Source organism: Bos mutus, chromosome 7 (genome assembly GCF_027580195.1).
Source record: "Bos mutus isolate GX-2022 chromosome 7, NWIPB_WYAK_1.1, whole genome shotgun sequence".
Classification (NCBI taxonomy): Eukaryota; Metazoa; Chordata; class Mammalia; order Artiodactyla; family Bovidae; genus Bos; species Bos mutus.
In genome coordinates this window covers 25,303,039-25,326,987 of record NC_091623.1, presented here as the reverse complement: position 1 = coordinate 25,326,987, position 23,949 = coordinate 25,303,039, and the positions used below count along the sequence as shown (strand labels likewise).

Sequence of the window (23,949 nt, the reverse complement as noted above, 5' to 3'; positions counted from 1 at the left end):
GAAATATAAAGTTTTTACTATGAAAATATGAAAGGCTACTTCAAGTTTCTATTTACCAGCTTCTGTATCTCAGCTGACTCTCGCAGTGGTAAATGTTGTAAGTCTTGGCTATCAGAGTGTCTGAGCGGGAGAAGGGTAATTTCCTACTTTGAAAAATTCATTGGTTCCTCTATTTAAAGTTTGTGTATAGAGTCATGCGTAATGGAGTTTCATGAGAAAACAAATGTGTTTTTTTGCCATACGAGCAGGTACTGACCTCTAACTCTCATTATTTCTCTGTTTTTTCATATGGTATAATAGTAGGGTCAGGTCAGTGGGTCCTCTTATAGGATAAAAGTAAAAAAGATTAATAAATGTGCCAAAGCCTCACTTTAATTGAACCTGAAGCATATGTTGCAAGTATGTAAAATATGTCCCAGATGTTTCACCAGGGCTAGTGTCTTGGCTTTCGTTGATTACCACAAGGCAGCTATTAGTCCTGTAACCTTTGGACTTGGGGGTAAATGGGGTATTACGTGCCACAGAATGAAAGCACCTGTTTTCCATTGAACAAAGACCCCTGGCAGGCTTCGCCTAAGCCCATCCATATGTTTTCACTTAGCAGATTGTTGGACGATTATGAAAAGTGTCTTTCTTTAGAGCCAGCATTGATATTAGTCACTCACAATGAAAGGACAAGTCGCTGGCTACTTGACAAGGTCCGTGTGAGCAGAAACCGAAGTTGTTCACTTCTTTTGAGCTTGGAGTGTTTTCCCTCATCATAATTAGATAGCTGGCATAGACACAGGTATAAGAGATTGAGGCAAAGATGATAATGGCCTAACATAATAGTTTCGTGATAGCTTTTCTTTAGTGCTGCCTTTAGCACCTGGGAAGACTGGGTAAAATTGGTAAAGGCAAAAAGTCGTGATTTACCTAGATTCCCAGATCTTGAGATTTTTCCACATTATGCACTTTGAGGTTTTTTGTGTGTGAGCTCTTCCTTTTTATTAAAGCAGCTAATCATTATTCAGATGAGGGTTTGTGATGCTCAGATTTATCCTTCATTCTAGAATCCATTGTCCACATTTGCTTAAATCTAAAAGTACATGGCCTTTCTCTTAATCCAATTCCATGGTTTTCACAAAGGCAGAGAATATGGGTTTGCAATGGTGAGTCTCACTTATGAATCACTGACTTGTTAATATTTCCACTTATATCTGCCTTGTGTGGTAGCACCAGGTTAAGTGGTACTGGGGGGTGGAATTTTTCCTAAATTAAAAGTTAGAAAGACACCATATTGCATTCTCAGTTCCCTTTGTGGTAAGGCGTTCTTTCAGCCATCAACCACAAAGTCACAGTGTGATTTTCTTACCTGATACCAAATCCTGCCTTTGTGGTTAATAGAATATCTTAGCACATAAGGCTTAGATAAATTACCCACATGGAACTATCAACAAACTATATAATCAGGCTTTTCGCCATATTATGCGTAATAATACAGTGGTCAGTTTGCATAATCCTGACATCTAATTAATGAAGACCAGCTTTCTGTTTTGTAGCTTTAAAAGTTTAGGCATGCTTTCCATGGTGTCTCCTACCCTTGTAATGGGATCCACCTGCAGTATCAGGAAGCAGAAGATAGACTGCAGGTTTTCCTCAGGAAAAGCACAGATCCAAATGCATGGCATTCTAGTAATGTTTATCGATAAAAGATATTTAAATGTTCAGACGTGTGTGCTTACATTGCTTCTCTTTTTTTCTTCAGCCATGATGTCAAGGTTACTGTGTTTCAAGATAACTAGATGTATGAAGGAAACATATCCGAGTTACTTCAAAACACAGATTGTTTGCTTTAATTGTCAAAATCTGTATTTTCTGGCTTGATTCTCCAGCCCTACATGTATATAACATACCCAAGATGAGTACATCCCTGCATCTCAAATCAACCGTGAGGGGGAAGGGAAGAGATAACTCTGATAAGTGGTATGAGACAAGATTGTAATCGGGCAAGACGGCGTTTTCTAGTTATAGTCAGTGAAATAACTTCATGGTGGGAAAACAGATCAAAGCTTTGGAGAAAGGCAGGAAAACAGGAGACAAAAAAAAAATCCTATCTTATATTTAACTGAAATACCATTGTAGTAGCTTATTGGTATTATTAGCATTTTATGTGTATGTATTATTAATTTTATTATTTTTAAAATTTATTAGTGGTATTATTAGTATTGTTAGTATTATTGCTTCATAACAAATTATCACAAACTTAGAGGCTTTTTAAACATTTTAAAATATTTATTTACTAAGGCTAGCAATAGTCCATTGTAAAATATTAAAATAAGATTTCTGGGTTTTTTAATATTTTAATTTTATTGGAGTATCAGTTCAGTTGCTCAGTCATGTCTTTGAGACCCCATGAACCACAGCATGCCAAGCCTCCCTGTCCATCACCAACTCCTGGAGTCCACCCAAACCCATGTCCATTGAGTCAATGATGCCATCCAACTATCTCATCCTCTGTCGTCCCCTTCTCCTCCTGCCCTCAATCTTTCCCAGCATCAGGGTCTTTTCAAATAAGTCAGCTCTTCGCATCAGGGGGCCAAAGTATTGGAGCTTCAGCCTCAACATCAGTCCTTCCAATGAATACCCAGGACTGATCTCCTTTAGGATGAACTGGTTGGATCTCCTTGCAGTCCAAGGGACTCTCAAGAGTCTTCTCCAACACCACAGTTCAAAAGCATCAATTCTTTGGCACTCAGCTTTCTTTATAGACCAACTCTGACATCCATACATGACCACTGGAAAAACCATAGCCTTGACTAGACGGACCTTTGTTGGCAAAGTAATGTCTCTGCTTTTTAATACGCTATCTATGTTGGTCATAACTTTCCTTCCAAGGAGTAAGTGTCTTTTAATTTCATGGCTGCAGTCACCATCTGCAGTGATTTTGGAGCCCAGAATATTAAAGTCAGCCACTGTTTCCCCATCTATCTGCCATGAAGTGATGGGACCAGATGCCATGATCTTAGCTTTCTGAATGTTGAGCTTTAAGCCAACTTTTTCACTCTCCTCTTTCACTTTCATCAAAAGGCTCTTTAGTTCTTCTTCACTTTCTGCCATAAGGGTGGTGTCATCTGCATATCTGAGGTTACTGATATTTCACCTGGCAATCCTAATTCCAGCCAGTGCTTCTTCCAGCCCAGCATTTCTCATGACGTACTCTACATATAAGTTAAATAAGCAGGGTGACAATATACAGCCTTGTATTGGAGTATAGTTAATTTATAATGTGTTAGTTTCAGGTGTAGAGCAGAATGGTTCAGTTATACATAAACATATATTCATTCCTTTTGAGATTCTTTTCTCATGTAGGTTATCAGAGAATATTGAGTAGAGTTCCCTGTGCTATAAGTAGGTCCTTGTGAATTAGTTCAGTTCAGTTGCTCAGTTGTGTCCAATTCTTGCTCCCCACGGACTGCAACACACCAAGCCTCCCTGTCCATCACCAACTCTCAGAACTTGTTCAAACCCATGTCCATCGAGTCGGTGATGCCATCCAGCCATCTCATCCTCTGTCGTCCCCTTCTCCTCCTGCCCCCAATCCCTCCCAGCATCAGAGTCTTTTCCAATGAGTCAGTTTGCATCAGGTGGCCAAAGTATTGGAGCTTCAGCTTCAGCATCAGTCCTTCCAATGAATATTCAGGACTGATTTCCTTTAGGATGGACTGGTTGGATCTCCTTGCAGTCCAAGGGACTCAAGAGTCTTCTCCAACACCACAGTTCAAAAGCGTCAGTTATTCAGTGCTCAGCTTTCTTTATGGTCCAGCTCATCACATTACATATGTATGAGGTAGATAACGTGTGAGTTATCTACTTAATGTATAGATTGTGTGTGTGTGTGTGTGTGTGTGTGTGTTCATCCCAAGCTCCTGATTTACCCCTGTCCTCCTTGTTTCCCCTTTGGCAAGTTTGTTTTTGGTATCTATAAGTCTGTTTCTGTTTTATAAATATGTTCATTTGTATCTTTTTAAATTAGATTCCACATATGAGTGCTTTCATATGATACTTGTCTTTGATTTACTTCACTTTGTATGATAATCTCTAGGTCCATGAATGTTGCTGCAAATGGCATTCTTTCATTTTTTTTAATGGATGAGTAATATTATATTATATACGTGTACACATCTCCCTTATCCACTCCTTTGTCAATGGATGTTTAGGTTGCTTCCATGTCTTGGCTGTTGTAAATAGTACTGCAATGAACATCCTTTCAGATTATGGTTTTCTCTGGATGTATGCCCAGGAGTAAGACTGCTGGATCATATAATGGTTCTATTCTAAGTTTTTTAAGACACGTCCATACTGTTGTCCATAGCGGTTGTGCCAATTTACATTCCCACCAACAGTGTAGGAGGGTTCCATTTGCTCCACACGCTCTCCAGCGTTTACTGTTTTTAGACTTTTTGATGATGACCATTCTAACCAGGGTGAGGTAATACTTCACTGTAGTTTTGATTTGCATTTCTCTGCTACTTAGTGATGCTGAGTATCTTTTCATGTGCTTTTTGGCCATCTGTATGTCTTCTTTGGAGGAATGTCTATTTAGATCTTCTGCCTATTTGTCTTATTGAACTGTTTGGTTTTTTGACATAGAGCTACATGAGCTGTTTCTATATTCTGGAGATTAATCCGTTGTCAGTTGCTTCATTTGCAAATACTTTCTCCCATTTTGTGTTGTCTTTTCATTTTGCTAATGGTTTCCTTTGCTGTGCAGAAGCTTTTAGGTTTAATTAGGTCTTACTTGTTTATTTTGTTTTTATTTTCATTATTCTAAGAGGTGGCTCAAAAATGATATTGTTGCAATTTATGTCAAAGAGCTTTCTGCCTGTGTTTTCTTCTAATAGTTTTATAGTGTCTTACATTTAGGTCTTTGATCTATTTCGAGTTCAGTTTTGTATATGGTGTTAGAGAAGAAATGGCAACCCACTCCAGTATTCTTGCCTGGAGAATCCCAGGGATGGGGAAGCCTGGTGGGCTGCCATCTATGGGGTGGAACAGAGTCAGACATGACTGAAGCGACTTAGCAGCAGTAGCAGCATGGTGTTCTCGTTTCATTCTTTTGCAGTAGCTGTCCAGTTTTCCCAGCACTTATTGAAGAGATTATCTTTTCTCTATTATATGTTCTTGCCTGTAGGTTAATTGACCATAGGTGTGTGAGTTTATTTCTGGCTACAACCGTAAACATTTATTAGCTCTCAGTTCAGTAGATCAGAAGTCCAGGTGTGGCTCAACTGGGTTCTCTGCCCAGTCTCACAGTCAAAGTTTCAGTCAAGCTGAATTCTTGTTTAGAGGCTCTGCAGAAAAATCCACTTCCAAGCTCATTTAATTTGCTAGTAGAATTCAGTTCTTTGTAGTGAGGGGACTGAAGCCTTGTTTTCTTGCTGGCTCTCTGCTGCTAGTGTCTACTTGCCATGGCCCCACCCATCCTGATATCCGTCAGTGGAGAGTCTCCCTGTGTCGAGTCTCTTTCATACTTCAAGTATGTTTCTTCAAGAGCCCCGTTGCTTTAAGGGGTCACCTGATAAGGCCAGGCCCACCAAAGATACTCTCCCTTTTAAACATCAACTGTAACATAACCTAATCATGACAATGCCTATCCCATCATATTCCCAAATCCCCCTCACAAACAAAGGCAGGGGATTATGTAGGACATATACATCAGGAGGTAGGAATCTTGACAGCCATCTTAGAATTCTGCCTAATACAACCATCGAGTCCCACCCATGCCCCAGAACAAAAATTGAGCAGTTTCTGCATTCCTTGCTTTGCTACAACCTGACATAACTATCTTGCAGTAAACAAATTAGGAAATCCTGCCTGCCTGGACATAGCCTTTCAAAGATGATAGGAAACAGCTTAGACCAGAGGTATAAACTGAGATATATTTTACAATCATAATACAATATGTTCAGGTTTGATCCCTGGGTCAGGAAGATCTCCTGAAGGAGGAAATGGCAACCCACTCCAGTATTCTTGCCTGGAGAATTCCATGGACAGAGGAGCCTGGCGGGCTACAGTCCATGGGGTCGCAAAGAATCAAGCACGACTGAGTGCACACATGCACGTGTGTGCATGCACACACACACACACACATACACACAAACATGCTCCAGTTCCTTATTATCTGATTCACCTCTGCTATGAGGGATGGTTAGGAATGCAGAGAGCCCGATGAGCTCTTTACCCTTGTTGCTTCCTCCTAGGAGAAGAGCAATAAGAATAAAATCAGCAATAAGTGAGAAAGAGCCCATTCTTCCTGTTGGTGCCTGGACCCACTGAGCAGATAGACCCGTGACCTCGAGTCAGTAGGAACAGGCTCTCCTTCCATCTAGAATCATAGCAAGATGGAAACTGGAGGATACCCAGGACAGGTGAAAGAAGGCTGCCTTGCTGCCCTGGAGCTGTCTGTCTCCTGGAAGGTGGGAGGCTTTCTGCCTGTGCACGTGTGTTTCACTGACACCCCCCACCCCGTGGACCTTCTCAGGGGCTGCCTCTTTGCACAGCCCTTGGGTCAGAGTCCGTCCAGCACATCCGGCTGGCCCCTGGAGCCAGGCTTTATGCCAAGGTGACCCTGGCCAGGGCATCAGGGGAGGTGTTCATGATGCCTGAGCTTTGTTTGATAGAGGGCATGGACCAGAGTCCTTAGCAGGAGTCTGGGATGAGGGCCTTCTAGCACCAGGAGCACCCAGGCGTTTCTCATCCCAGGACTGCCTTGCAGGCCGCCGGAACCCCTGGAATTTCATGAGAGCTCCCTTCCTTTGAGCCCCTGACACTCAGCACATCCCAGTGCATCCTCTCCCTGCCTCTCCTAGTTTTAAAGAGGAAAATATGCTTCTAATGCAAAGTTAAGTGAATCGCCAAAGGTGATGTAGACAGTCAGTGGTAGAGCCAGGGCTAAACACTCAGGTTTCCAATATGGCATCTTTACCCTTCCTTAATGTTTTCCAGGAGAAAAAAAAAAATCAGAGTATAGACGCAAATGATCTCAGGGATGGTCTTTAGTAGCACAATCAGGAAACATACCATCCAGGCTAGCAAGGGGCTATTTACACCTGTTTCCTTTTCTTCTCACTATTCTCTTTACTCTTTCCCATCGTACCAGCTGAGGGGCTGTGTGGTAGGCAGAATAATAGCCCCCCAAGAAGTCCCTGCTAATCCCTAGCACCTGAGAATATGTTATGCTACATTGTAAAGAGGCATTAAGTGGTAATGGAATGAAGGTTGCTAATCAGCTCACTTTGCAATAGGGAGCTAATCCTGGATTATCTGAGTGGGCCCAACACAAGTGTCCTGAAAAGTGGAAGAGACCCTCAGAGTGGGTAGCAGCTGGCAGCCACTTGTGCAACTATGGCCAAAACCAATGCTCAGAACCTTCCCAACAAGAAGGAAGAGCTGCTGAATCATCCGGACCACCTGAAGCGGGAGTTCTCCCAGCTGTACATCGCCAAAGTGACAGGTGACACGTGGTCCGAGCTCTCCAAGATCTGCACTCTCCATGAGTACATTGCCCTTATTCTCACCATCATTAACCAGACTCAGGAAGAAAACCTCAGGAAGTTCCATCAGCCCCAGGATCTGCTGCCCAAGAAAGTACATGCCCTAAACCCCAGGCTCAACAAGCACAGGGAGTTCTGAAGACCATGGAGAAGCACCTGAAGCAGCAGCCACAGAAGACACACCACCGTGGGAACACACAGTCGAGGCCGGAGCACTGGCTTGAATAAAGCATACAGCGAGTGGGAGTGCGGTGGGGTGGGGCGGGGCAGGGAGGCAAGCAGCTGTACTGGCTGTGAAGGTGGAGGAAGGGGCCATAACCCAAGGAATGTGGGCAGCGTTTAGAAACTAGAAAGACACTCCAGAAAGAAATGTGGCCTTGCCCACATCCTGATTTTAGCCCAGTGAGACCCATTTCAACTTGTGAACTGCAGAATTGTAAGATAATAAGCTTACATTGTTTAAGCCACTAGGTTTAAGATAATTTGTTACAGCAGCAATAGCAACTAAACACTTTAAACTTCATTTTCTATACTTCTCCAAAAAAAAAAAAAAAAAGAAAGAAAGAAAAAAAATACTGCATTTCAAAGCCCTAAATCTGAGCTCCTAATTTTTCCTTATTATCTTAGTCCTACTGTGCTATATAAATATGGCTATATGATTTTTCATTTAATGTGGAAACTAAAAGCAGAATCTAACAAAACAAATATTTTTATTCAAATTGCCTTAATTTTGTTTCAGAAAGCTTGTGCAAATCGAGTGTGAGTTAGAACCCATCTCTAGTGCAGTGGGTTACTTTCCTATTTAGGAAAGTATTATTATTATTATTCATTGGTGAGTAGAGCACCAAAGCATGGTTAACTTCATTTTTCAACAGATGAAATCCACTTCCTCACAGCATTCATTCTATTTCTTAAAATGTTTCATTCTACAAAGCATGGAGACACAGGGTACTAGCCTTATTTAGGTCACAAACCCTTTCAGAATCTGAAGACAGCTGTGGATTTTCTCCCCAGAAGAAAACACATAAACACATATATAAATAACTTTTTGTGCCATTTTTTTTTGCAACGGAAATTGAATTATTTTCCAGAGACTATAAATTATCTTTCTAAAGTCTTATGTCTGTTGCTCTCACCACATTTCTCTTGACATTAATGCCTATTTTCCTCAAACACCTGAGATATATGTAAATTTTTCAAGTAAAAATAAAGTTTAATTCAGCTCAGAAGTAAAATTCTACGAGAATGCTGATGTTTGGCTTTGATATTGAAATTATGGAGTGGTTTTTTTTGACACAGCAATAGGCTTGTTATTTTTGACATCTGTTTGACTATGACTTTTCAGTTTCATGGCAATAAGTGCTTGAAATACTCACTTGGCAGAAGAAAACAGTAACAAATAAAATGGGAGCTGCCGTGGCTTTATTAGATGAGGGTTAGACACAGTGAAATTCCTAGAGTTCTCCAAAATTCTTGTTTGAGTTCATGCTTTGAAAAGTCTGCATCATTAATGCTTTGTAATTTTTTTTTTAAGGATCAAATATTCATGGTTGCATGTTAAGTTCATCCGAGGCAGGATTAGCTTTGAAAGGGTTATCTAAGGACTCCAGCTGCCTGTCGGTTTCTACCTGTAAACAAATTGGAAAGCTTTGTTACTCATTCCAGCTTGCGGAAGCCCTTCTCCAGCCTTGAACTCCTTAGGTAGCTGTCTCCCACATTGCAGTCTTAAAGAATCCACCTGCCAATGCAGGAGACGCAAGAGACACAGGTTTGATCCCTGGGTTGGGAAGATCCTCTGAAGAAGGAAGTGGGAACCCACTCAAGTATCCTTGCCTAGGAAATCCCATGGACAGAGGAGCCTTGGAGGGCTACAGTCTGTGAGGTTGCCAAGTCAGACTCACCTGAGCGACCTAGCAAGTAGACACACACATATTGCCTCCCACATGCCCTTCCAGAGTGGCAACTGAGCTGAAAAAAATTTAAATGAAAAGATTGACCTAGGTAACTTGGCAAGAATATCCATCAAGTACGACAGAGGATGAGATAGTTAGATGGCATCACTGACTCGATGGACATTTGGAGTTTGTCCATTGGACTCAGTGGAGTTTGAGTAAACTCTAGGAGTTGGTAATGGACAGGGAAGCCTGGCATGCTGCAGTCCATGGGGTCGCAGAGAGTCAGACACGACTGAGCAACTGAACCGAACTGAAAGTGAACTATGACTGGACTCTTTCCTGTTGTGTTATTCTAATAGTTGGATTTCCTTGGCCTCAAAAAAAAAAAAAAAAGTGGAACTTGCATTTGAAGGTCAACCAAACATTTGAAGACAGGTCCTCTGGAAAGCTAGTTAACTTCTGTTTTGCAGCACTGAACTGACTCTTCTACTCTCATTTCTTGACAAAACTTCTTAAAATAGCAGTGTGTCAGCCCTGGCTCTCAGGAGGTTGATAACGTTCATAGAAATAGACACAGTTTTTTCGTGATCGCTGGCAGAGCCGTTGACATGGGCTGACACCACTGCATGTTGAGATGAGGAGCGTGTTTCTTCACCAAAGCAGCAGAACCAGATGTGTTGCCAAGCGTCACAGATGCTCCATCTGAGCGCAGGGTGCCAAGATCTTTATTCCGCCTGAAAGTTTGTTTGGCAAAGAAATCCTTCACCATATTAAAGACATTGACTCTGCAGGTTCTATAAGGAGTTCACAATGTAGGAATTCTTCCTTGATTGTAATAACTTGCCAACAGAAGTTGGCTATGGAAATACAGGTATATATTTTCATTAAGTTATTAATATATGCAAAAAAGGGAAATATTAAAGAGAGGTCAGAAATTCTTCTGTGGCAACGGCATTTGATGAGAACACAACCTCAAGAAACATGTTGCTTAACCAAAATATTTCAGTGTCCAGGGAGTGGGTTATTTTTCTTGGTCTTATGATGAACTCAAAAAAACGTTTGAACACGAGTCTTTTTGTCTTGGGGAATATCCAAAGCCAGGTAAAGTTCCTGTTTGTAAAAATCAAGATATTTTTATATAAAGAAAAAGATCCACAATGTCGAATAGATTTTTAGAGCAGGCAGCTTTAGGTACTCCTTCAGTTTTGTCGCTTCAGTGCTTCCGTGGGCCGGAATCTTGTCACACAAGAAATACTGCCCCTTTTGTGTTACCCCACACTCCATAATTAATATACAATTAATAGATATAAAAGTTACATGGTACTTTTTTTCTTTGCAATTTTCCAGCTGTAGCCAAACTCAAAGTAGACAAAGGTATATGCCTATGGCTATAATCACGCTAGCAGGGTGAGTCTTCTTCGATTCCTGTCAATAGGAAACCGTTCTAGAGGCCTTTACATGGTAGGGACGACGCCAGCTGTCTCTTTACCTCCTATAGCGTCGATGGCAAAATGCCTTCTATTCTGCACTTTCCTGCCGACTGATCTTAGGCTGGGCCATGGACCTCTCTTTGGCTGACCCATGCCACTTCCCAACAAGAAGGCTCAGGAGCTGTCTTTTGCCCCTGCCCTCTCTCTTTGCAACTGGAACTTTCCATGCAGAAGGGCTTCCTTCAGCCTGAATTCTGGAGTAAAGATGACATGGGGTGTGTGTATTGGTTGCTCAGTCATGTCTGACTCTTTGAGACCCCATGGACTGTAGCCCACCGGGCTCCTCTGTCCATGGGATTCTCCAGGCAAGAATACTAGATTGGGTTGCCATGCCCTCCTGCAGAGGATCTTCCTGACCCAGGGATCAAACCAGGGTCTCTGGCCTTACGGGCAGATTCTTTACCATCTGAGCCATCAGGGAAGCCCCTTCAGCCTGAATTCTGGAGTAAAGATGACATGGAGCCAGCCCATATGATCATGATTTTGAGCAAAAAATAAACCTTTGTTTTTATAGGTATCTGATTTTGAGTTCTTTTTTTCACTGCAAACAAATGATTTAGTCCAGGCTGATAGGTACAGCATTCCATGCCATATCCTCTATGTGAATCAGTGTCTTCATCTTATCTAAAAAGCAAAGTCTCAGAAAGGAAGCGTTAAAATGTTATTTACTTCCCAAATCCAGAAACCTAGCCCTGCCCTTTGAAGCCCAATCTCAGATATAGGATGAACTAATTTGTTCTTGTGTCTCTCATATTGGAAACTGATACTTTTTTATTTACCATAAACATATATTGAAGGACAAGTCATTAGGTAGACAAAGATAAATATAACACAGTTCAGGCCTTTCAGGAGTCATCGTCTGATGGGACCCTTGGTGATGTAAGCTAATAGTTGTAATACAGTGAGAAAAATGTCATAGCAAAGTTGTGAACAGAATCTGGGTGGGCAAAACAGGAGGATGACCATATTCATAGGACTGTCAGCAAATGTTGCACAGAAGAAATGGCATTGGGTGTGGGTCTTGAAGGATATAAGAGGATGTGTGGTGTGTAAAGTCAAGTAGTGTATGAAGCCATAGGAGCCAAAGTGGAGGAAAGTGACGCTGGTCAGGGAAATATAGGGTTGCAAAAGCTTGTGTTATTCAGTTTTGAATTGTGTCTGACTCTTTGCAACCCCCTGAACTGCAGCACTCCAGACTTCCCTGTCCTTCCCTGCCTACCAGAGTTTGCTCAAACTCATGTCCATTGAGTCGGTGATGCCATCCAATCATCTCATCCCCTGTCACCCCCTTCTCCTCCTGCTCTCAATCTTTCCCAGTATCAGAGTATTTTCCAATGTGTCAGCTCTTTGCATCAGGTGACCAAAGTATTGGAGCTTCAGCATCAGTCCTTCCAATGAATTTTCAGGGTTAATTTCCTTTAGGGTTGACTGGGTTGATCTCTTTGCAGTCCAAGGAACTCTCAAGAGTCTTCTCTAACACCACAGTCCAAAAGTATCAGTTCTTTGGTGCTCAGCCTTCTTTATGGTCCAACTCTCACATCCGTACATGACTACTGGAAAAACCAGAGCTTTGACTATATGGACTTTTGTTAGCCAAGTGATGTCTCTGCTTTTTTATATGCTATCTAGATTTGTCATGGATTTCCTTCCAAGGAGCAAAAGTCTTTAAATTTCATGACTGCAGTCACCATCCACAGTGATTTTGGAACCCAAGAAAATAAAATCTGTCACTCGTTCCACTTTTTCCCTTTCTACTTGCCATGAAGTGATGAGCCTGGATGCCATGATCTTAGTTTTATGAATGTTGTTTTATGCCAACTTTTTCACTCTCTGTTTTTTGCCATCATCTAAGGAATTTGAAGTCTATTCTCCAAGCAATGGAGAATCAAAGGCAGTTCTAAAATAAGAAACTGTCATCTTGAAATTTGTGCTTTATGAAGGAAACTTTGGCAAGAGGGCAGAGGATGGCATAAGAAGGAGATGAGGCTTGAAGGGAGGGGAGCTGGAAGGTTCCACAGTAGCCCCAGCAGTAAAATAATGGCAATCTTGTACCTACATGGTAATAATGACAATAGACAGAAATTTGAGAAATATATTTATCTGTCTCTGTAATATGATTATTGAAAAAATTTATGTGGCTAGAGTAAGACCTGATGCGAAGAACCAGCTCTTTGGAAAAGACCCTGGGTTTGGGAAAGATTGAGGCCGGGAGGAGAGGAGAAGGGGGCGACCAAGGATGAGATGGTTGGATGGCATCACCGACTCAATGGACCTGAGTTTTAGCAAACTCCGGGAGACAGTGAAGGACAGGGAAGCCTGGCATGCTGCAGTCCATGGGTCGCAAAGAGGTGGACATAGCTTAGTGACGGAACAACAACAGAGTAAGGGAATGTTTTAGATAACTGGGAGCTGCCTACCTGCGGCATACTGACATCTGTGGAGCACTTCAGCGTTTCAGAGTACTTCCCCTTCCTTCTGTTAGTTAATTTCTCTATGACTGTGTATTGGCTGAGCAAGTACCATTATCGTGATGAGGAAACAGCTAAGATTAGAAACCAGATAATGTGCCTAAATTAGAAAAGTAGTTGAGCCTAAAAACCAGTTTACTTGTCTAATAGAGAGGAAGCTAAGACTAGGAATTAGGTAGCTTGCCGGATGATGAAGAAATGGAGATGAGGAAACAAATTCTCTCATTTGTTTTCCTTCCTGGTCATGTTTTGTCTCAGCCTGCTGACCCACCTAGAGACGACAACCAGGCCACTTAGACTGCGATTCTGCACAGCCAGAGCCTGTTTGCTCCAGAATACACAGGGAAAGTGTCCTATGGGCCTGTCCAGCCCTCTTCGGCATGCTAGGTCTTGAGAAAGCAGACCGAGCTTTGGAAAAATGATGGCAACAATGTCTTTTACTCATTCATTGTCCTTCCAATCGGGAAGCCCAGATCCAATGTGGAAGCAAAGAACATGAATGTGAAGGGAAACCAAAGATTTTTAATGCCTCAAAAGTTGGTTCTGAGCAAAAATGTATAGAGCAACCATGCTTATTCTGGCCTTACTCTAAGAGTCACTAAGAGAGTACGATGCTGGAAGAATATGGGTCAGTTGAGAAGCAGCTACTATCGTCAGTATTTTTCGATGAAAACCAAAACCTCTGAGACATAAAGTAACTCACTAAAGGTCACAAAAGAAGTGAAACAACCAAACTTCAAACTCTAGTCTGTTGCCTCAAAGCCTCCCTTTTCTGCATAACAGCCTTACCTCACACCCTCCCCCTTAAAAAAAAAAAAAAAAGCATCCTAAATCAATAATTTTCCGTGTCTTCACCATGCAATGGACTAACTGGGCTCAGCTGGGCTGTTCTTGCTGAATTTCTCATGTGGTTCCAGCCACGTCTGTGGTCATCTTCATGGCTCAGTCAGGTGACTAGAGGTTGTTGCAGCTTTCTCCTAACGTGGCAGCTTGGTTTTGAGAGAGAAAATTCAAAATTGATTGTTTCAAGAGATCCAGGTGTTGGAAGTACAAGAATGTCACTTCTGTTGTATGCATCAAGCTAGTCTGTAAAGTCAGCCCAGATTCAAGGAGAAGGTGAATTTGATTCTACCTCTTCAACAGGAGTGTCAAGGTCATATTGCATAAGAACCTAAGGGATAAGATGTGTTGTGTGGCCATCTTTCAAAATAAATCAGCCACAATTTTCAAGAGCACAAGCTTCAAATAGATGTCCTGTTGCCTTTAGGAATATGAAGCCTGTTACCAGGAGACGGTCTAAGGCTTATCTACAATTAGTGCTGGATTAGGTTATCTCAAAAATTAAACTAGCAAAAAAAAAAAAAAAAAAAAAACTAGCACTTTCAATTTTCCAGGTATATCTAAATTTTATCATGCTATTAATATTTCTTTTTATTTCACTTTTTGTGTTTGATTTATGAAATGAGAAGCAACAAAGAACTGACTAAATTGTCATTCTTGACTTCTCCACTGAAATCTCAAAGGGCTCCCTAAATATCTCTTCTTTTGCTTTGTCCAGAGATAAGAATGCAGTCCAAAAATTTCATCTTCTACCTAAGCTTTCCTTTGAAACTAATTGGGGTCAGGGGTGGGGGGGGGCGGGTTGCTGAGTAGGAAGGAAGTTGTAAAGAATCCTTTTAAAATTCCTATTTAAGTTGTAATGGACATTCATTGTCCTCTACCAAAGGAAGACAGAATGCCAGTCCTGTGTTCTGGAAGTCAGGCTTTACTTACTCTGACTGGCTGCCAAAAACAAAAAGTCAAGTGAGGAAAAGAGGTTGCACAACATTTCCTTCTTAAAACATAAGGGTTTCTACTTTTTAGAAAATGTAATTTGAAATTGCCAACAGATCACATCTGGTATTTTACTAATTTGTTCAAGGTCATTTCTCATAGGATTTCAAAGATCACTTATATCTCTAAAACTTGTGTTGTAAGAACTCTGAGTAATTCGGTCAGAACTCTTTTCCAAGATCCTTGGAGCTAATATTTCTCTGTTGTAGTGAGGTAGCCTTACATAAAATATATATTCAGCATGTTATACACATGCGTGCTGTTTCTCAGTTCTGGTATCTTAGCTGAGTCTTCTGATCAGCAATGATTTAGAAATGGGAACAGCATCTGTATTCTCTGTGATTCCACACTTGAATATGTTGGAGACATACAAGGCAATAAGATAAACGAATATACAGCTGTTGCAGTCTGATAATGTAAGATTTTATTGATTATCCAACAAGAGTAACTACGCTGGGTATTAGATTTGCTTGTCACAACCTTCAGTGCCTGGGGTAGTTGAACAAGTTCTTTTCTTCCACTGAGTTGACCTCAAAGTCACATAGTTTCTGAATCAAGGTCCTCAGATTTCATACTTTGGCAATTTCTTTCCTTTCTAATGGGGTATATTAGAGAAAATGTGTCACCTTTTGCACCATGTAATACCAAATCAGATCAGAATTCATGCACAATTACGCCAGTGGAAATCTAATAGTACAGGCTGGCTTATCTCTAGATAACACATGGAAAAATAAACTTTCACAACTGACAGATTTACTTGATTTTTTTTTCAGATAATTTATTTGTAAGTAATCGAGCTAAAGACTGTAACTGGATTATTTTTCATACTATTAAAAAAAAAAAAAGACCCTCTATGGTAAAATGGTTCCTAAGTATTTAAGTTCTGTCAATCTGCCTTTTTCTCCCCTCTTTCTCTTTGAAAAAGTTCCTGTATAATGAATGCAAGGAAAGAACCAAAAAAAAAAAAAAAGACATTTTGCATAAGCTATATTTATTAAGAGAACTAACAACTTTAGGCAAACAAAATGTACATAAAACACTTATGTGAAAATTACATTCGTTGCTGGTTAATGGCATTTAAGTAACACAGGTTATGTGGTAGTCTACCTGGGAATGATATCAGGCTGCCTAAAAAGCATTCATCTGTATTTCTCTTTTATAATCAGGAAAAGTCAAAGCCCATTACTAATCTGAAGTCTTCTTGAAACCAATTAAAATAATTTAAGATAAGTTGTACTGCGAATGTGCTTTTTAAGTGTTTTAGACTTAGGATGTCTTAGGGATGTTGTAACCCCTTTTAACGTTGCTATTTATATATAACTACCATGTGTATAGTATTACACCTTTAATGCACTGTATTAGCTGTCACTTGAAATTAAGTGCAGGCGTGTTCTTTTTTGGCCTTCAGTTTCTCCTACATTAAACGTTTAAATAATGATACCAGTAGTAAAAGGGTAGGTAGCATTCCCAGCGGAAACTCGCTTCTGCATCTGGTTGGGTTGTGTTCGGGTTTCTATGTGAAAGATATCGTAATATCAGAATCTCTTAGTGTTTACACACCTGGTATCCAGAACTCTACCTGATGTCTTTTCTCGGGGAATTAATGGAATCAAAGCTTAGGGTAGGCATGTTTGATAGATATGCCTTGTCTGGAGAGATCTGGTGATAATTCCATCAAAATTTGTCCCTAGCTGGTCATATATCTATGCATTTTTATATCTTTGTAGTTTTCTTCACCAACTCTGCTTGCATCAGTGCCTTCATTAGAAGGTCAGGTTTTGAGGATTTAGTAATTCACCTTGAAATGTACTATAAGTTGTATCAGGCATGAGTTTTCTCCACTCAGCATGAATTTCATAGCATTATTAAAGGCAAACCCAGAGCTAAAATATTTTCTTGATATCTGTTTCTCATTTAGATGGGGAAAAGTAAATAGATGCTTATTGATTTCAGGTGTTTTTTTCTGTTTCTGTAAGTCATGTTTGCTTTTTATGGTATAAAGACATTATACAGACCTTTCTCCATGAAGATAAAATTGTGCATTTTCCAAACATACAAAACAATTAGTTTTAATAAAAGAAACTATCCAGATGGGAGCCACTTGGAGAGGTTATAGTTTATACTAAAACAACTGATACAAAAATCAAAATTCCTTATATTTACTCATAAATAATCCCCTTCCCACAGCCTCATGCACAGTGATCCAACTTTCTGTGCGAGTCTTCTCCCCATAACAACAGGAAAAAGAGGAAGATGTTAGAAAGAGATCAGCTTTTATCTTACAGGGTTTGACCAACTTTGTCACCTGTGAGTCCATTCGTATCTGTTTGCACACTCATAGCATAGAAATGAAGGTGAAATCTTTCTGATAAAGAAAAAGCAATCCAGATGTACTTTTCACATTTAATATGAATGATTCATTCAGTTCATTCATTCACATATTCATGTATAAGTGCACTTCATTATTTGCAAATCTTTGACAAAGGTTCACTCTGTGCACATTTTAAGAAAAAAATCCACCCCTTCATTCACCTTTCATCTCAGGCCTCCATTTACTCCCCTCTTTAGTTCAGTGTTCTTTCTTTCCTTTGTGGCTTCCATCTGTAACACTTGACTAAACTAGTTCCCTGAAGACATTGATAACCTCATTTGGGCTTCCGCTTTTTGAGTGCATTTATCCCAGTGCCCTTTCAACCACCATTTAGTATCCCCCTTCTATTTCCCCATGCACATGTGGTTTTTTGTTCACTCAAACTCTTCAGTTTGTGTCTTCTATCTCCAGTTTGGGATACTCCTGATTTTGTTCTTCCTTAGAGAACTGATCTATGCCCACAGTGTTAACTATCACCCCAGGGAAGATAGGAGAAGGAAATGGCAACCCACTCCCATATGCGTGCCGGGAAAATCCCATGGACGGAGGAGCCTCACAGGCTGCAGGCCACGGGGTCACAAGGAGTCAGACACGCCTTACTGACTAAACAACAGAGAAGATAATGACAAAATTTTTACTTCCATTCATTTACTCATTTGTCCATGTAACAAGTATTATGTTCTTGGAGTGTTCAAAGCATCATGCTAGGTGCTCTGAGGGATGCAAAGAGAAATGAGACCTAACTCCCTCAAGGAGCTAAAAATCTCTGGTTTTGCCTTTTGTCCCAAGTCTGCTGCCTCTTTCTAAGACATTGAAAGTTGTTCCATTTTGACCCCAAACTCAGTGTATGTCAATCTGAACTTGTATTCTTCCTCTAAAAATAGCTTCCTTTTGTAGTCTGTGGATTTCTACCCGAAGCGTAATTATTTTGCCCTTGAAGACCCAAAAACTCAAGTTATCTTTGGTGGCTCTCTGTGTCTAATCTGTAATAAAAGTTCTGTAGATTCTGTGGTTGTACTACTCTTGATTTTGTACCTTCTGCTTAGATTCTCTTGACATGCTCTGCCTTGTTATCTACATGAAACGCCCTTCTTGCTTGTTTAGGACCGGCCCGTCATTTAAGTCCCAGCTGGAATCTACTATTCCCACCCTAGCCAGTTGACTCATGAGCCAATATTGAGCTCCACTTTGGAAAATATACTGATGCACTTTGCACTTGTTCTCCTCATCTGACACTCATCTTTTTCCCTCTTCCATTTTGTGTGCATGTGTGGAAACAATGAGTGTTAGGAGGGGAGCCGGAGGATCCTTGTCATGGAATCCAGGAGTTGTGAGAAACATGCTACTTGAATTAAATACGGCAAATGCTCATGGAAGGCGAGAACTGAGAAAAAAGAGTCATGCACATTGGTGATTATGTTAGTCATGACCTTGGTGCTCATAGTCTCCCTAGAGTGGTGGGAGCAGAAAGCTGAGGGCATATTGGCAGCAGCTTGTATGAACTGCCCTTCAGAATAGTTTGACTCTGAAAGGATAACAGGAGGAAGGACAGGAACTTAACAAAGTTGGTGAGAACTTGGGGTTTGCTTAAGTAGTGGAGAAAGAAAGAAAGAAAGTGAAGTCGCTCAGTTGTGTCCGACTCTTTGTGACCCCATGGACTGTAGCCCATCAGGCTCTTCCATCCATGGGATTCTCCAGGCAAGAGTACTGGAGCCAACTCCAGTGGTTGCCATTGCCTTCTCCAGGGGATCTTCCCGACCCAGGGATCGAACCCGGGCCTCCTGCATTCCAGGCAGATGCTTTAACCTCTGAGCCACCAGGGAAACCCTCCATATTTTAGAAGGAAACACTGGAAAAGCTGGAATTCTAGAGATAGAAGAGAAAAGGGTCAAGAGGTGATGGATATGGGTGCAGGGAAGAAGGGATGAAGTTCCACAGGGGAGCTCCTGAGTGAAAGGGTGAGGACTGGGGAAGCACATGTGATCTCAGTTCTCTCAAGAAAGTGGGAGAAATAGTCAGCTGTTACAAGTTGAGAGTTGGGATGGAAGGTTCTGGAAAAAGGAAGAAGACTGAAAGAACACTTAGGAAGAATGTGATGGCCGGTCAACACAAGGTGAAGAGACCGTCCAGGAACTGTGAAGGCTCAGCCAGGGCTACGTGCAGAACAGGCGAGTCTACAGCAGCCAAAGCAAAAGAGTTTGCAGCTCAACAGCCCAGAATGATCTGTACAGAAACAGGATAATACAGAAAGGGCACAAGGACAAGTGCACTGAAGTCCATCTAGGTTGCAGGGAGAGGAGACAAGTGAAGCTAAAACTGAGTGAATGAGCTAGAAGGGTGAAGTCTGTTAATGAGTAGACTAGAGAAGGCGTCCCTCACAAACGAAGGTATAAATTACAAAACAAGATAAATGTTTCTACTCTAGATCCTGAAAAATTCTCTCCCTCCCCACTCTCTCCTTCCCTCCTTCCCACCCTTCCTCTCTCCCTGCCTCCCTTTCTTTCTCTCCTTTCTCCCTTTCTCTGTTTCTGTCTCTGTTTATAATAGAAGACTCTTCCTAGATAATAAAAGAGGATATATATTTAAAGTTAAATGTACTTTGTCACTCCTGAAAGCGTCAATCAGTTGAGTAAGGACAGGCGAATTTTGTTCTCCATCTTCTTTAACTCTTCACCTGTGGCTTCAGATGAAGTCTGTTTTAAAAGAAAAAGAAGAAGAAAAAGATGTCAGAGAGACTTGTAAATTATAGAATGACATCCACCAGGCAGTTCTTCTGTCACTCTGACTAATATTGCTTAGCATTCTGAGTTTTAAAAATAACACAGTATTGAGATTTAAAAGTCTGTGGATGCAGAATACATTTTTAAAAATAAGACTTTTTTACTATGCATAGCCAATTATAGTCCACTGAGAAAATGATCTATTTTTCCAATACATTTTTATTATGTACTTAACTGACAGACCTTCCCAGCTTCTTCATGGACGTTCCACACTGTCAGCCACTGTACATAATATACTTCTTAGAAATCTACTTAAATTTGTATTTACCTGTGAGGCTAGATTGGCTCCAGAGGACACAGTCCTTTTTTCCTTGAGTAAATTATACATATTTTAGAAAACTATCTAAAAACATATTTACCTCATGTGGAATTCTGGTCTCAAGGGTAATTAAGACCAGTTTTTGAAAATCATAGCCAATACACTTTAACTCTCTCAGGTAGATAAGATGTATTTTATAATCATCTAAGAAAGAGTTCTCTTTTCCTTCCCTCCCCTTTTCCTTCTCCTGTAACTATCACCATACCTCTTTAATACAAATATTTAGTGATTATTTCAGTGTTTCCTCAGACACTGCCCTTGTCTTGGGGTCAGCGCACCAATTAATGCTTTCCTTCCATTCCCAGTACAGACGACTATACACAGAAGAGGCAGAGTTACCCTTCATGTACTTTCTAGAAGAAAAGTTATTTTACGAAGATTCAGATTCTTCTGCATATATGTTTTCTTTGGTCTTCACATTTTAAGAAGGAAGTTCCAATAGTAGGGAGTTTACTCACAGAGCCCAGAGTAGAGTTTTTAGGGCACTATTACAATATTTGCAGTGATTGCTAAGCTTTGAGTAGAGTTTTGTTCATGAAGAGATGTATAGTTGAATGAATACAGTATTTTGAGTTTATTTTTTAGATGAAAGTAAGATCTGGAAGTAAATATGCAATTTTTACTTTCATTGTATTTATTTGCAGATTCGTTGTAACTATTTGCAAAAGGCAGCTGTAGGCCATGATCATTATTAAAGCCAGAGAAATAAATGAAATTTCCTAGGAAAACGTACTTTCTCATTTCACTATTTTGCACTTCTAAAGCATCCTTTATACACTGATTGCTTTGTCTACATTGTTTAATGAAAATGCACAGCCCCCTCTTCCTTTATCTTACAAGTATATTGCAGTAGTTCCTCTAGGAAGAAACCAGTAGAAAAGTCACATGACAGTAATTGTTAGGTGGTTTGTAGAGACTGTATGAGAATAGAACTAAAAACCCGGGGAAAGGTGTTTCCTAAAAGTGTCAGATGGCTATTGGTATAGAGTAATGCCTGGTTTGTTTCTTCTCTTCTCTGCTTTTGAGAACCAATCCTTTTCATGTCATGAGACTGCTGGAGTTGCTGGGGATGCATGTCACTACTGCATGCATCCTTCCACTGGCAGGTCACGGTTTCTGCTGGTCTCTTTCCAGCCGGGGTATCGGGATCTAAGAGTTCATCCTGCTTTGCCTAAACCAGTGTGAGCCTCTGAACCGGACTCTCTGGCTTTAGGGCCCAGTTAAAATATTTGCAGAGACTGCTAAGCTTTGAGGCTTGGATGAGGGCTTCTGTTGGGTTAGTGGCCTAAATCTTAATCAATTTTTTTCTGCCTAGATTAGTCTTACAACTCGGGTAAGCGTGAGTCCTGGTTTGCCTAGCAGAGTCCCAGTTTACACCTGTTATCCTGCTGTAATTATTGATAGTCCCCAGTTTCACTTTCAGAAGTGTCTTGGTTTGAATGATAGGATATGATTTCTCACTTACATGAGTTCTTTGGATTGAGCTTTGTTTTCTCAGGTATGTTTGTGTTTGTGATGTTTATGTTTACGAAAGGTTACACTTTCTTTTTTCTACTCAGATAAATGCGAGAAGATTTAAAAAAAAAAGACTCTAGTCTTTCTTGAAGTAATCTAGGAACCATGTTAAAATCAATTGCTTTGCCCCACTTCAAGAGGTTTTAATTAAGAAAGGATATGGTGGGACACGGGAATTTTTTTACTGAGGTGATTCTTTGGCATCCTAGAGTTTGTGAACTTTCATTTCAACACAGGCAAACCCAGCCTAGTTATCTGACCCCTGAACTCTGAACTCAGCTCCATGCAAAGGGTCGTAATGACTCCAAGATCCTCCGGTGAACATTCAGTCAAGCTGATGGGCTGCGGTCTGGCTGGGTGACACTGACGAGCTTGAACAACTAAAATTTCCCAGGCTAGCTCCCAGGGCTTACCCTCACTACCCTGTCAAGACCAGAACTCAGGTTGTCATTTGGGGATGAAATTCAGTCAGAAGAATTCTTCCCCAGTTCTCTGGCCAAACACACAGACACTGCTTCAGCCGGGTGAATGAATCAACATGCCTGAGGAAGCTATTTTGAATATTTTGTGTGGTGTGTGCAGACTGAAGAGCAGTGTATTTCTAGAAGGTTGGTCCTGGAGCAAAAGACAAATCATTGAGTGATTCAGCCCCAACTCGCAGGTTCCTTCAGGAGGCTGTGTGTGGCGTGTGCTCAAGGACACACGCCAGTCAATGGCGGCTGGCTCGGCTGATACGCTCAAAGTCGTTCTTTCCTTTCGCAGCCATCAGGGCTCTGCACCCTTGGTGCATTCCTTCTGGGCACTCCACGTTCCACCAGGCAGGAGAAGCTGGCACCTGAACAAAAGGAAGCCAGGATGCCCCCTGGCCTCCCAGAGATGAGGGCCATGGGCCTCTCACACATGTTAACGAAGTGTCGACTACATTCTCCAGGGTGCTTTTATTAGTCTTTCAAGGGCACCTGCATTGGACGGTCTTAAACATTTTTTTTCCCTCACTCTCATCTTCACCCCCTCCTTCCACACCACTGTGCCCCTTTCTCTGGTACACTATCTCACACGCCTGGGCTCTGCAGAAGGAAATTAAGCTGTGATTTGGTATGCTAAATTACCTGAACTAAAAACTATAATTTGCAATATTATTAAGTCATCACTGTCATGGATTTCAATTTCTTTCTGTTTAAACCCCTAACTCAACAACCCCTAACCCCTAGCTCTTTTCAATGATTACAGAAAAGGAGAAAAGGGAGAGAAAAAAGCCACTGTTTGGTCTACTGACGGATCATGTCTGTCAGGAAAGTTAAAATAGTAGTGTGCTTCCAAGTGGCTGCTTCGGAACCACCGCAAAAACTGGCCGATTTTTAGTTTAAAAACTCCTCAGTGCTTTTATGGTGTGCTCACTGAGGTCCAAGGGCATATGGGAATATATGAGGCTTCTGTGGTGCTACTGACCACTTGGGTCAATTGTAGGAATTGGAAATTTCGCATTTCTGCTTCCAGAGAAATCTTGACCAGGTTTCAATCCTGGGGCATGAGGACTTTTTCTTTCTGTTCTGCTGTCTTTAGTCCTTTTGGAAGGGCCTGGATGTTTCCTGTTAGCTGGCAGCCTTGATGACCTTCACTATAGTCAGAAGTCCAGTCTCCTTCTTCTGCTGTATTCACTGTGTCACGGCTTCAGATTAGGCATCATAATTTTCTGTAAGAGTAGGTCAGTCAGGATAGGATAGGTTTTGCTGCAATAATGAC

The 23,949-nt window shown here is 41.0% G+C and overlaps 1 protein-coding gene and 1 non-coding gene across 15 annotated transcripts in view; one reads left to right on the top strand and one right to left on the bottom strand.

The window, feature by feature from the left end:
- MCTP1 (multiple C2 and transmembrane domain containing 1) overlaps positions 1-23,949 on the top strand; it is a 572,148-nt gene that overhangs the window by 494,002 nt on the left and 54,197 nt on the right. The window contains exon 20 of one of the 14 annotated variants that reach the window (XM_070373148.1): positions 7,287-7,767. The exons of the other annotated variants lie outside the window; for them this stretch is intronic. Coding sequence (XP_070229249.1) covers positions 7,287-7,499 — 213 coding nt within the window. The 3' untranslated portion in view covers positions 7,500-7,767. Of the gene's footprint in view, positions 1-7,286; positions 7,768-23,949 lie in introns of those variants that run through there. 14 annotated transcript variants of the gene reach the window in all.
- TRNAS-GGA (transfer RNA serine (anticodon GGA)) lies at positions 19,344-19,415 on the bottom strand. Its single transcript has one exon. It is a non-coding gene; the product is annotated as a tRNA-Ser (tRNA).